Source organism: Panicum virgatum, chromosome 4N, assembly GCF_016808335.1.
Source record: "Panicum virgatum strain AP13 chromosome 4N, P.virgatum_v5, whole genome shotgun sequence".
NCBI lineage: Eukaryota > Viridiplantae > Streptophyta > Magnoliopsida > Poales > Poaceae > Panicum > Panicum virgatum.
The window spans coordinates 49872854-49886758 of record NC_053148.1 but is presented as its reverse complement, the minus strand read 5'-3'; the positions used below and the strand labels follow the sequence as shown (position 1 = coordinate 49886758).

Here is a 13905-nt window from a genome sequence, read left to right as displayed (position 1 = left end):
GAGGGGGGAGAGGGGCAAAAATGACGCCTTCAACAAGGTATACGACGCCCGCAGGCGTCGCCATCATTGACCCGCAAGCAGGCCCAGGCTTTCACCTCCACCCCAATCCCCCCGAGATCCAAAGATCGAAGAAGGCCGCAGCAGCGCACAACCGCCGGATGACCCACCACGGACGGCCACCGGAAAGCGGAGGCCAGCCATCAACCGCACGCACGGCCGCACCCACCGCCCGCCCGGCAGCACAAGCTGGCCACCAGGACGCAGCAGGCCACGGAGGACCAGCCGCGACGGCGACGCGGCCTCCGGCCCGAGCCAAGCGGCAGCCGAGGACCAGGCGGAGAAGAGGACGGCGAGGACAACACCCGGCGAGCGGCGGCGGCGCCTCCAACGCCACCGCCCAACCGAGCGCGCCGAAGGGCTGCGCCCCCAAGGCCACCGCGCCAACGGAGGGAAGGGCCGGCCGGAGGTTGAGGAGGCAGGCGAGACGGCCAGATCCGGCCCGGCGGACCCCGGATCCGGCGAGGAGGAGACCGGATCCGGCGCCTAGGTTTGAAGGTCGGGGAAGGTGGGCGAATGGAGGAAGAAAGGAGGGGCGAGGGGGCAAGCTGAGCCGGCTTCGGCTCAGCCGCCGCCCGGACACTCACCGGCGGCGGCTTGGGAGGGAGGCGGGCTGTGGCGCGGCGGTCGTCCCCCGAGTCGCCAGGAGAGCTTAGGGCGGGGGGGGGGGGGGGGGGGGGGGGGGGGGGGGGTTGCACCGAATCTGTTTCCTCATATCAGGGTCTGGCACCTTCCAGAGCTTTTGCGTGGCGCAAGCCTTATGGAATGTTTATTCGAATTTTGCCAGCGGTGATGCGGTTCTAGCGAAGCAACACGGTGTAGCAGGATCACACAAGCATACCTAAGACACACTGAGGTAACCATTTATGTAGTCGTCAATTCTGCGGGTGAGGACAGGCACGGGGAAGCCCACCAAACACCAAACCGTTTGAAGCGGCTGCAACATGAAGTAAGCATTGTTGATCAAGAATAGGAACCAGAGGCTCTCATCTGGGAACCAAGACGGCGACTTTCTGGCAATCTTATCTTCTGTCGAACGGACCGTCTCCATAGTCTGGTTGGTCAGAACCGTCAGATGGCTCACACTTTGATTGTCAGGCATAAATTTACCACGGAGATATGCGCCATCCAAAATTCGATTCAGTTACCTGTAATTGGCCAGAGCACCTTGGTGTAGCTTATTATGGAATGCGTGACCCTGTGAATGTCGCTTGAACCGCCATTGTCTTGCATCCACGCCAAGGTACCAGTCCTGATGTCAACCATTGTGTCCCATATGGCCTCATCCAGCTTGGCGAGCTCTGTTGACAGGTGCTCCCCCAATCCCGTCATACCATCAGTAGATTCTATGCAGGGTGAGGAAGAGGATAATGATGGGAGGATTCGTTCTGAGGCCATAGAAAGAGCGTCACTCACGTCTATCAGTACCTGGAGCTTCTCAGCTGCTGCTGCTGCTGCTGCTGCCTCCGGCCTATCACTGGTTCTAGTCGCGGCAGCAGCAATAATGACATCAACGAATGGGAGCATCTTCGAGACTGTTGTTTCAACAAGAAGTGCAAACTCAGAAGCATGTGGATTGCTACTCGTTCCTTCGTCCATCGACATCGCCGCCTGCTCTCTGCGGTGCAGAAGAAAAGACTCTGGCCTTAATCCATGCTCCCCGCCACACGGAGGCAACCGCCATGCGAGCAAGACAGCGAGACACAATCTGTCGGTGGAAATATTTGAGGACGGATCGAGACGGACAGGCATTCGCGTAGAAATGCTACTCAAATTTGGTTTCATGTTTGAATGGATCAACTGCAAACGCGTCCTTGACTTGACCTGTGTGCCAGTGTAGCATGTAGATGGAAGCTTCCTTTTGCAAACAAGTCTAGATGTGATCTCATCATGACAGAAATTCAGGACGCGTTACATTGTTGATTTTTGACCCCCGACATGACCTGCATTCCACTACAAACTCACAAGTCAGCACACCCATGGGTATGCTCTGTATGCCTCCTATAACAGCCATGAAAATTCCACACTTTGAAGACTTGAAACATCGAAGGAGCTCATCCAACGGACGAGCCTCAAGTGAGATCAATTTTTATTTCCAGGCTTTAAGGAACATCCTAGGCATCCTTCTTTATCACCTGTAACAGCATCCATTGAAAACAGCAAATAAACACATAATGGACCAGGCTGCAACGTTTGTTCTTATCTTGATTTTTCACACTCTTCCTACATTAACCCAACTTAGGATCCAAGGGTATATCATCCCAAATTAATTATGCAACCAGTTATATTATCTGCAACAAATTAAAAACGATGTAGTGCCTGATAACTAGTCATATCCATGTGTTGGAAAGCTACACTTGAAGCAGTGTAGACATCAGCAAAAGAAACAGTTGACTGGGTAAAAACAAAGCAATTATAATGGATCCTAACAGAGATGAGGATGATAAAAGGACCCACCAGTACAAGGTGAAGAATGCAGCTGATCGACAAAAGCTAGAATGATGATCCAAGGCTCGCAAGTTCAATATGAAAGCAATAATGATACTAATGCCGTTACTTTCCTTTTCTAATAATAAAAAAATTAATCTTCCAACAGTCATGGTCATGGATAACTGCCCTCTGACTGCTATTTTTTGTGTGGGAAGCTACACATGAAGCAGCGAATGTTGCCATCAACAACAGGACCATCAACCCACCATGTGAAATCAGAGCAAGTGTCATGGATAACTAATTAATAGTAGATCCACATCCTCTTCAGTTGATTCAGAATTTACCTACTTGTGTCCGTCTCTGGATTCATATAGTTGGCAATGGCACTAAGTAGAGCATTACATGGCAGGTGGACAGGGTTGGCTTTTCAGATGCGCCCAGCAGTGTCTTGTTCCTCGTGTGAAGAGCGAGAACCCGTGCCTTGGGTTGCTTGTATTTCTTCCTGGTCATCAGGTAAACAACACCTTCATCTTGATGAGGACTGAGGAGCAGGAGCTGGAGATCACGGTCACGGCCAGCGGCATCCGGCTCTGTCACCGACACGGCGACACCTTCCAGTAGATCCATTCGGTCGGAGTGGGTTCTCGCAGTGGAAGATGCGGAGGTCGCAGCGGATGACGCGGGGGAGAAGGGTGAGGCGCAGCTCCGCAAGGGATTCGAGAGGAGCGGCGGCCGCGGAGGAGGAGGTAGACGGTAGACATGGCCGGAGACAAGACATGGCCGGAGACAAGCGGGGATGTGGCAGTGGAGGGGGATTTTTAGTTTTGGCCCGTGTGGAAAAAGATGGGGAAAATAAAGAGTAAATGACGTTTGGGCCGAGCTAAAGAGCGAGGAAGTTTCAGCCCAGCACTATTTGATGTCTATACTACTCCATGGTGGCAAGACGTCTTTTTTGTCAATATAAGAACATTGCCAATCATTAAAGAATACTAGTAGTAGTTTCAAAAACAAAAAACAATACTAGTAGTTTGCAGTAACCGGTGTCGAATGCTTGAATTTGAGAGGACAAATTCCACGGTGTTGACGATTAAAATTGGCAGCAACCGGTCTAACCAGTTTGAACAACGGTCTGGGCGTTGTAGTTGGTCTGGCAAGAGCCGACCGATCTGACCGGTGGGTCCAACCGGTCTGACCGGTCCAAGCAAAATCCGAGTACAATTAAAATTTTTTATATATTCAGATCTTGTAATAGGATTTCTTACGGAATAAATCCACTCTACCATATAAATATAAAGGGTCACGGCCGATTGAGGGTATTCAATCGATCAAAACACAGTAATACATTACATTTTCTTTATCTTTTTATTGCATTTACTTTTATCTCTAAACCTTAGCCTTCCAACCTCCTATCTGTTGTTCTTCCTTCGTCTCCGTGACGTCTAAATACGTTATAGGTAGCCTGTTGATCCTAGAACAACCCTACGTGCGCTTGCCCTGACGGGGTCCCTCATGGGCGAGCGTTCGTTGGACTTGGCCGCTTCACCGCAGTGACCGGTCTGACCAGACCACCTCATGCAGGAGGTGCTGCACCGCGCGATTGTGCGCGCTCTTGTGTTGGTCCTAGATCGGCGCCAACACATAGTAATGAGATTACTGAAATAATGAAGCTTGGCCAGCTATTTTATTCTAAACGAATGTGTTCACTCAACTTGAAGTAAATAATTTATTTGGCTGCAAGTATTGCATATTCCAACTGTTCCCATGCCCCAGGAAAAATCACATGCCTCTTGGCCTGCGTGGTGTAATACTTTTTTCAGAGATAAAAATAAAGAAAAAGAGATATGGTGCTTTGCTTGCTGGATGGAGATTTTGCTATTTGATCATGCATTTCTATATGTCGAGCAACCGTTGCATCTGTAATGAAAACTTGCACGTTTATTTTACACTGTGTGAATGCTTGCGAGCATGCATGCAGCGGAACTAACCGAAATCAAACTCGATCGGCCCGATAGATGCAAAACCAAATGCGCCAGCTGAAAATGGTGATGGATCTTTCATATTGCATTCCTATGCTAGCTAGACGCCAGCGATTCGAGTGTTGATCATAATAATCCTGAATGAAGATGGCAGTTGCAGTGTATGAAGAAGGGAGGAAACTGAATGCCCTCGTACCCAGTTGTGATCTGTCGACCATTGACGCTGCTATGCGGAAGGAGGCTCTCTCTGAACATACGCGGCACGGCGATGATCCGATGGTGCTCCGGCTGGTGACGCGTCCGCACTCTCCCCTTGGCGTCGCAGTGCAGCAGGCAGTTTGTGCAGTCAGGGCCGTACCGGCAAATTCGAAGGCCCTGTGCGAAACTATGAACTGGATCCTAGTACCATCGTTGCGCCTGCGAGTGCCCAGTGAAATCCAGAAGGTGGAAGTGCAGACGTGACTTGTGCCGTGCCTGGCGAGCGGTTATAGTGGAAGCGAAAAAGATTGCACTGCGATCTGCAGATTTGATTGAAAGACAATGGTCAAGCGGCATATTTCCTCTTCTATGACATATTTGGGCTACAGTTTGCTTTGTATTGGATCAACATATAACTAAAACAAAATCTACTATATAACTATTCCTAGTATACTCGTTATATTTTGGGGCCCCTAAAATTTGGGGGCCCTGTGCGGTCGCACGGCCCGCACGGGCCTAGATACGGCCCTGGTGCAGTGGACCATCACGTCTCCCCCCGGCGACACGACGGCCACGGCGACGATGTCGGCCGCCGGGGGCAGAGGAATCTTGAGCTCGCAGGCCCAGCTATCCTGTCGCTGGTAGTACGTCTTGCAGCACCCACAGCTCCGCCGTGGCAAGGTCCCCGCGAGTGAGGGTCATGGTGAGCCTGCCGTCGAGCTCCAGCAGCGCCTGGGCCTGGGCCTCCACTGCAGGAGGAGGTCGCATCCGCCGGAACGTTTCGGCCACCGGGTCGAACACTAGGAGGTCGCTGCTGCTGTTTGGGTCCGGCTCCGGCAGCCAGTGGAGGTTGCCGGCGACGAGGGCGGGCGGAGATACGGAGGCGGGGCGTATCCGAATGCAGGCGGCGGCATCTTCGGAGGAGTGGGGGCCGGCGATAATCCTTGTGGAAAAAATATTCGTGGGGCCCAGGGTCAGGATCCGGTAATCGTAGACGATGTCAATGCGGCGGTGGAGGTGGAGCGCACGGAAGTCGCCGGACGGGCGGTGCGCGTAGAACCCAACGATCCCGTCCAAGGCGATCGCCGTCGGCACTTTGGTCCATCGCCGCCTGGCAGGGTTGCAGAGGTAGAGGCCCGATGTGTAGGAGACGAGGAGGACGCCGTCGGAGGAGCCGTGGACCTGGAAGTCGCCTTGATCCCTGATGAGGGGCCCAGGTTCCTTCCAGAACGAGAGGCCCTTCCGGATCATAGTCCTGCGGTCCTGGTGGGCCGGCGCGGTGAAGCGGATGACCGGCTGCGTGGCGCCGCCGGCGCGGAGGTCGATGGCTTCGAGGCGGACGCGGAAAGTGGCGCGGCGTGGTCGGGTAGTCCGGGGGATCATCGCGGCGGAGGCAAAGGACTGGGAGTGGCATGGGCGGACGGTGTCGGTGGTGGGCGATAGGGAAGCGATGGTCGTCGACGAGGGCGCGCCATTGTTTGCACACCGCGCGGAAGCGGAGGACAGCGGCGGCTGGCAGGCGGACAAGGATGTCGTGGATGAGGTCGTCAAGGATCATGCCAGCCATGGCCGCCCTAATTAATTAATGAGTAAAATACACCGGGTCTTTAAACTAGTCGACCTGTTCTGTTTATGTCCATGAACTTCGAAAATGCATTTTTAGGTCCACGATCTATTAAGTATGTCACTTGAGGTCCAAAACGCCTCTGTCGTGGGATTTCTAGGGTACCCACAGCCGGGTGGCGGAACGCACTCGCCTATTCCCAGAGAGGGAGTGCTCGGGAAGGTACTAGGTGATTGGGCTGATCTAGCACACAAGAACACACGATCTAGAGTGGTTCGGGCCGCCGGAGCGTAATACCCTACGTCCACTGGGAGAAGTTTTGATCTTTGTTGTGTATGAGTCTATCCTCTGCCGGGCCTTGGCTCTCAACCAGCCTGAGTTTTCCTTCTAGCGGGCGCCCCCTTTTATAGACCAAGGGCGCGGATACATAGGACGTTGGGGCCCCGACAAGTGGGCCCAACGTGACTGCGCAGCATACTACGCAGAGTATTTAGATGGGTACAGTGGTTACGAATCTTTCCTCCGATACGCTCCCACGCCCTGCTAGCGCTACAGTGGTCTTCTCTTGTCCCGTCACCAAGGTGTCCGTTGGAGGAGCGTAGCTTGCGGCGTGGCCTGTGGAGGCTATTATGTAGGCGTCATAATGGGTGAAGTCGAGCCGTCGTATCCATCTGTTATGGCAGACTGGCAGGCGCGGCGTGGGCGGCGCCAGCAGCTCCACTATCTTGGTAATACGCGATCAATAGTGTCCCCTGGTCAAAGTATCGCCTCAGCTTCTGCTACATTAATGCGGACGTCCTCCTGTCGTAATGAATGCCGCGGTAGGTGAGCCTTAATAAGGAGACCAAGCGGCCTTATATACGTGTCTAGGCCTGTTGACACGTGGTGGCCTCGGACCACCCCGAGGCGGGGTGACGATTCCTTTCCTTGGAGAGGGGTCCGGTTACTATACAGGGGGTCCCGGACCCCATAGGGGGTCCGGAGCTTCCAGCCGTTCGGGCTGGCCGCCAGCTTTTCCCGGGACACGTGGTGCTCCCGGACCTTTCCCAACCAGGGGACGGGTCCGGGACCGCTGTTGGGTGAGCAGAGCTCCGGACCGCAGAGGTCCGGCTGCTGGACATAGTTAAGGATAACTATAAGGCTCTTGCCTAGACGCAGCAAGAGGGGGTACCCCAATCCTGGGGTACCGACAGCCTCTGACCAGCGTTGACTGACTACGTGGACCGCCACATCCGATCCAACGTAGCCATTGGCCGCCATGCGTGCCTCCACCCCCTGCACCTCCTTCTCTGCAGCAGCCGCCAGCTCCCCCTTGCCTGCAGCGCCGCCGGCTCAGGGCGGAGCCTGCAGCGCCGCCAGCCCCTGCAGGTCACGCGCGAGGCCACCCCGCGTGGGCCCCTGCGCGTCGCCGGCCGTGGGGCGCTAGCCGGCCGCCGCTGGCCGCTCGGCCGCACGTCGTTGCCCGCCGGCGCAACCACCGTCAGGCCGCTGTTCCTCACCCGCCCGGCCGGGGCTCGTGTCGCCCCTGCCTTGCCTGCGCGGGCCCTGCGCGCACACCACTGGGCCGCCGCCGCCGCGCAGTCGCTTGGCCGCCGGTCCTGGTGCCCCTGTGTGCGCCCTGGTGGCCGTCCGCGCGGTCGTCGGCTGCTCGGCCGCGGTCTCGCCCGCGCTGCCACCCCTAACTCGCCTGCGCACGGCCGCCGTCCAGCCTGCACGCCGTCTTCACACCGCCGTCAATGCCGCGACCGAGAATTTAAGGACCCCGGCCGCCGCGCCCCTGCAATAGAAGGGGGAGGAGCAGGACCTGCCGCCGTCGTCCCTGGGAGGAGCCCTGTCCGCGCCACCTGGAGGTGCTGCCGCCCTCACCACGCCGCCTGCGGGGCCGTGCGCCGCTGCTGGCGCCTTGACTGCCGCCAGCGAGCGGCGAGGCGGCAAGAGAGGCGAGCGGGGGTAGGGATGGCGCGCGCATGGCCCGTGTGGGGGTGCGGCGAGCCACCCCGGCCAGGCGCAGGACGGGTAGCGGCAGCGAGGAGGCGGCCCGACGGAGGACGGTGGCGGCCGGCGGAGCTTCAACGCCGGAAACTCTGCACGACGAGGCCAAGGGCCGGGTGAGGGCTCAAATAGGTAGAGGGGAGGGAGGAGGAGCCGTGGGTGCGAGGAATCGATGAATGGCGAAACTAGGCGGCGGCCAGGCGGGCCGGCACCGGACTGGCGCACGCCGCATGTCGCGTAGGGAGAGAGGAGAGGAGGGGGGAGCTGGGGTTCGCCGAAAGGGAGCTGGGCAGGTCACCGGCACGGCAACGAGCAACTCAGCAGGGCGGCGAGACACGCGTGGCGACTTGTGGCCACATTGGATCCGACGTGGCGGTCCATGTAGGCAGTCAACGCTGGTCAGAGGCATTTTTGACCTCAAGTGACACACTTAAATAGAACGTGGACCTAAAAATACATTTTCGAAGTTCATGGACCTAAATAGAACAGGTCAACTAGTTTAAGGACCCCAGTACATTTTACTCTTAATTAATCTATCTACTTGATCCTACTATTATCGTGACGTCGCCGGGATCAATATATATAATCGGAGGCGGACAGGGCACTAGCTAGGGCAAGGCGGGACTCGATCGATCTCGTATGGACACAAGACGTTCTCCGACTCAGTTTAGGATTTTGTTGGATTTCTAAGGCCAGACAATACAATCGGAAAGGTATTACCAAGTCAAAAGATTTATCCGCATCATCAAGGGACTAGTTATTACTAATGGAAACCGAGAGTTCCTTTCCTTGTGTGCCAAATTCCATCAGAGAAATAGAAATTTACCGTCAGAAAATAAATTTCTATGAGCCAACCGATAGGCAAATTTCGACAGGGATAAAAATAAATAAATTGCATGGACAGAAATATTTTCTCTGACAGGAAATTTTGGATCCATCAGACCATCAGGTTAAAAACCCATGGAGGATCATTTCCAAAATTCCATTTCTCTCTCTGTTCCCCAACAGGGAAGTAAAGAACTGACCGACAGAACTATAATCATAGAACCCATCAAGAACCATTTCTCTGTAGGTCCTCCCGAGTCCTGACAGAAAAATTCCATTTCTCTGTCTGTTCCCCCACAGGCAAGTAATGAACTGATCGACAAAACTATAATCACAGGCATTTCAGGTGCTAATATCTTGACGGTTTAGTTTTGACAGAAAAATTATGAACAGACCCAACAGAAATAGAATCCCATGCATTTGGGTACTAATAATATAGCATTTTGCAGTAATAAAATTTCAAACAATCATTTAGGCTCGAACATAGTATTTCTAGTCCACATCTCTAGCATAGAGGTTCAACCAGATTACAAAGCTAGATCAACCAGATACATCAATCAACTAGATAAAGAAATGTCTTTGCCTCATAGAGTACTACATTCTCTATTGATAATGACCCCAAGTTGAGAAGTGTACATGTAACTCGCCCCACGACGAGTTTGTTCGAGAAGTGCTCCTTTTCGAGTGACACTGCGGCTGTGACAAATGCTACTCACCATCTGCATCAAAGAATTAAAGTGTTAGAATTCGAATATAAATCTATTAAGTTATCCCATGCATGCTGCTTGTAACATAGTTTTAAAAAAAGGCCAAGCTTGCACAACAGTTTACATATTAAATAATAAATCAAAACTGCTGGTTACATAAAGATGAACATTAGAGTCTAGACATGGAGGAAACAAAATACAGAGTACTGCACAAACTTTGCAGTTTTATCAGGACAAATTCAGAGATAGGCCGATGACCATAATTCCAGCTAGGCCAATTCAAGCCTCCACCTGTAGAGTCCTTAATTGTTAATCAACTGATTGACTGCAAATGAGCAATTTAACCTGACCCACACAAACAATTGACCATTAGCTGTAGCGATGCTCAGCCATACACAACTAGAACCGATAATGTTTTCTTTATTTCATAAATCTGATTTGTTTTAAAAAGCCTACCAACTTCATGTGTTATATTAATTGTCCTACCAGAGAACAAATAAATTAAGTCATGTCACCTTAATCAAGGTAAAAATGCATGCCGATTCATATCAAAACTGATAGAAAAAAAACAATAACAAACAACGACTATTGCAACAATGTTTTAAGCGCAGTACACATCTCATCCCAAAATTTGTTTACTTCAGATTTGCTCAATATTGAGGACAAAATATATACAGTGCTGTAGGGATTGCAAAATCGACATCAAGGATTGCAAGTCCAGAACCTTTTGTATGGCGACATGTAGATCCAGCAATGGCCTTCATGGGTTGGGGGCTGGAGGGGACTATAGACTACATGGGAGTAAGCAAAGTCTTAGCACCATAACAGAAGTAGATCAAGACCATCGAACAATCTGTATACTAGGAACAAAGAATAGATGCATTGCATGGATTCCATTACCTTTGGATGTTGGGGACGAGATGCATATTAAAAGTTTTACATACTCCAAGCCCAGCGAAACAATGTGAGAAGTAAAGCACAGAAACTATAGTTTTGTGCTAAATCCTGGGAATTCTCGCTTGAACATTGAACAAAAATACAAATAAAAGGACCTGCATACCTTCAAAAATGAACTATAGGCTCTTTCTGAATCAGATTCCCCATCTTTGCCCAGCAGCTGCTCCATTTCTTTTCACGCCATCACAACTGAAATTGGCACAGGGGAAGGAATATCAGTTCAATAACTTTGCTGCGGTGAAATAAAAACCAATATACAGAAGTTACTACTATATATGCATAATACTACCAGATCACATCCCATGTGTTGGCTAGACAACAGCTTCGCAGCGGCCAGCCAGATCTAGGAAAGAAACGATAATATATAATAAGGAGCTACTGAAAATTAAGCCACATCAGTACCAATTGGCAATTAGCTACAGAAAATGCAGTGTTTCTAGGAGAGGAGATGGGGAAAAAATGGTAGATTAAACGTCAGAAAATGATGATTCTTCATATTTTCAGATTTCCTATCAAATGCTTTCGATCTCAGTATGAAAGCAATAGCACAAATCATAGAGCCAGTAACATAACTAAGCTAAGGCAGTACACAAGCACTACTACAAAGCAGTTAAATACACAACTAATCTTGTGTCAGTAGAGTCAATCACAAGCACACTTGCGAAGTTACAGAGCTACACTTTAGGCAATCTATCTTACTAAAGTAAAGAAAAAATGAATGCCTGGGCACACAAAAACATGGATGCAACAAGATAGTACATCTGCATGTTCAGATCTATGAAATTTTTCCAACAATTTTATGCATGTACCGACCAGATGTACAAATTCTCCAAGGGAAAAAAAACACATGTATGTGCTGGTATTACCAAGAAAGAATACCAATCAACACATGTATGGCGCGGTGGGGAGCGCGGCAGGGGGCACCAGTAGATGGAGGTGCTCGCCGAGGATGAGAATAATGGTCGCGCAACCCTGGCATATGTCCGTGTGCTCTCCTGCCTCCCGACGCACCCGAGCGGTCTAAGGCCTCCTGCGCCGCCGCCATCCCCGGTCTGCGTCAGCCGCATTGCCTGCCCGCCTTCGACCTCGCCGGCTCCGCCCCTCTCCTCGCCCCTGCCCCCGCCACCGACCACCACCCCGGCCGCCGCTCCCTCCTCCCCTAGCACGCACTCCGGCCGGCGCACGCGCGACCGGCGGTGAAGAGATGGAGCGGCGGCCGGTGCGACCAAGAGGAGGAAGGAGATTGTGTGGGGCCCACAATCCGAGGCCCAACAGGCCTGGCCCAACCGTAAGCCGAACAGCCCACCGAACCGAACCGAACCGAACCGGTGGCCGCCGCCTTTCCCCTTCCAGAATCCAACAAAATCCCCTCGGGATTCTCTCTCAACAACGGTCGCCCGATTCCTCCGATTCCCCCCTCCCGGCGGCCTCCCCTTCTCGAAGCTAAGCTTCTCCGAGGCGGCGCCCATGGCGGACGCTGGAGGGCAAGCGCTCTCGGCGGACGCGTTCCATGAGATCCTTCTCCGCTCAAGGCCCGCGGATTGCCTGAACTGGCGCCGCGTGTGCCAAGAATGGCGCCGATTGATTACCTCCCCGTACTTCGTCGTCGCGCTTCGGCAACGCCACCAGCCCAGGCCTCTGCCACTCGTCGTCTTCCAAGAGGGCGCGCGGCGGGCTCTTGGACCTCGACGTGGACAACCTCGACGCGGTCGTCCAGTTCTACCACGGAGACGGCGCTCTCCTCCTCCTGGGGAGCGTCTCGGACTCCGACTCTGGCGTGCGCCCCGGCGGCACCCGAGCCTTTTTCCTCGGAGACGGGAGAGACCGCGGCACCGGGAACGACGGCGACGCCAGCACCCTCCTCTTGGGGATCGTCTCGGACTCTGCTCTCCGCGCCGACGCCCCCGCCGTGCTGGTCGGCGATATCTCCGACCCCTTGCGAGCCGACGCCCGCTCGGCTCTGCTGCTCTGGATGCTCTCGAGGAGCGCCGACGGCCACAACGATGGCGGGATGCCTCTCACCCCGTTCGGCCCCGCCCGCATCCCCGCGCTGCTCGGCATCACCAAGACACCAACTGCTCGCCCTTCGACGCCGTCCTCCAGCGCCATCATCCTGGGATTGAGCAACGACAAGCCATACCAGTACGGCTACTGTGCTATTGGCCGAGACATGGACACCTGCATCAGTCGTCCAGCTACATCGGAGGAGGTCTTGCAGATCCTAGAGAATGGTATGACACGGTGCCAGCTACCACCAGTGTTCCTTCATGGAGCACTACACTGGCTAGAGTCTGGGCCATTGGGCCTTCAAGTGCTTCTGTTCGATGCGATAACATATCTATTTCGGTTCTTGAAGGAGCCACCACCCGCCGCCAATAGGTACCCTGCTGCGGCCTACCACATAGGTAACACTGGTAGTCAATTAGAGTAAAGTGTTTGTCTACATTGATAGAGTAGTAGATTAGTTTGGTGGTGCAGTGCTTACTGTCTCGGCCATAAATGTAATAATGATTCATGAGTACGATTTTGCCTGAACTTGTGTCATGTAATGGCCTGGGGTCTTGCATTTGAATGACAGGGTGAATGTTTTTTTTTTTACCTGAAACGTAAATCTAACTTTCCCGCATTGGATAAATGCAAGTTATCTAATCACTTTGGTATTTTTTCACCTGCTTAGACAATATGTACTATAGTCAAGTTCATGTGTTTGCGTGATATAGCTTTCATTCCGAAAAATCATATATTCTGTAGTATCATTGTAGTAGCCTGCCTTATTAAGAAAGCATGGATTAAACCTTAGTAACTAGAGTTAAGAAGATGAAGAGGAAAGGAGAAAAGAAATGGAAAGGAAAGGAGAAATAGGGAAGAAAAGTCAAACCGAGTTAAATTTGGTAAAACATTATCCAAAATTTGAAAAGTTTGAAAAATGTTCGGATAGACTCGAAGCCCCTAAAGTTCAAAGAAAAGCTGTTTAAATCACATGCTTAGAAAATGTTGCAAGTCAGGGAATACAGTAATGAAGTATTGAATTGGGACTTAAATAACGTGAGCTTTCATGTATCAATGTTGGACAACAAGAGTATCATTGTGAAGCTGGATGTTTGTGTTTCACAAATTTGCCATTCTATTTTCAGGAAAAGGTCCGCAAGGTATTTAAAAAGAGACCTATAGATGGCTGGGTAAACTAAAAGTCTGACAA

General features: G+C 52.3%; 1 protein-coding gene, 1 long non-coding RNA gene and 1 pseudogene across 5 annotated transcripts; all 3 read right to left on the bottom strand.

Moving 5' to 3' along the window:
- Nucleotides 1–1901: 1901 nt before the first annotated feature.
- LOC120668882 lies at nt 1902–3246 on the bottom strand. Its single transcript, XR_005672620.1, has 2 exons — nt 2832–3246; nt 1902–2192 (listed from the first exon to the last, which is right to left on the bottom strand). It is a non-coding gene; the product is annotated as an uncharacterized LOC120668882 (long non-coding RNA).
- A 1888-nt stretch (nt 3247–5134) lies between these two features.
- On the bottom strand, nt 5135–6044 carry LOC120669508 (annotated as a pseudogene).
- Nucleotides 6045–9425: 3381 nt separating this feature from the next.
- Nucleotides 9426–12599, bottom strand: LOC120668880. 4 transcript variants are annotated; one of them, XR_005672615.1, is made up of 4 exons: nt 11586–11609; nt 10810–10895; nt 10474–10540; nt 9426–9761 (listed from the first exon to the last, which is right to left on the bottom strand). XR_005672615.1 is itself a non-coding variant. In XM_039948674.1 (4 exons), exons 1-3 carry the CDS (start codon nt 12173–12175, stop codon nt 10890–10892), a joined length of 663 nt encoding a protein of 220 aa, XP_039804608.1. In that variant the 5' UTR covers nt 12176–12599; the 3' UTR covers nt 9444–9761; nt 10474–10889. The 4 variants fall into 4 exon arrangements, 1 of the variants encoding a protein (XP_039804608.1); XR_005672616.1 differs by having other exon boundaries at nt 11573–11591; XR_005672614.1 differs by lacking the exon at nt 11586–11609 and adding an exon at nt 10996–11552.
- Nucleotides 12600–13905: the final 1306 nt, after the last annotated feature.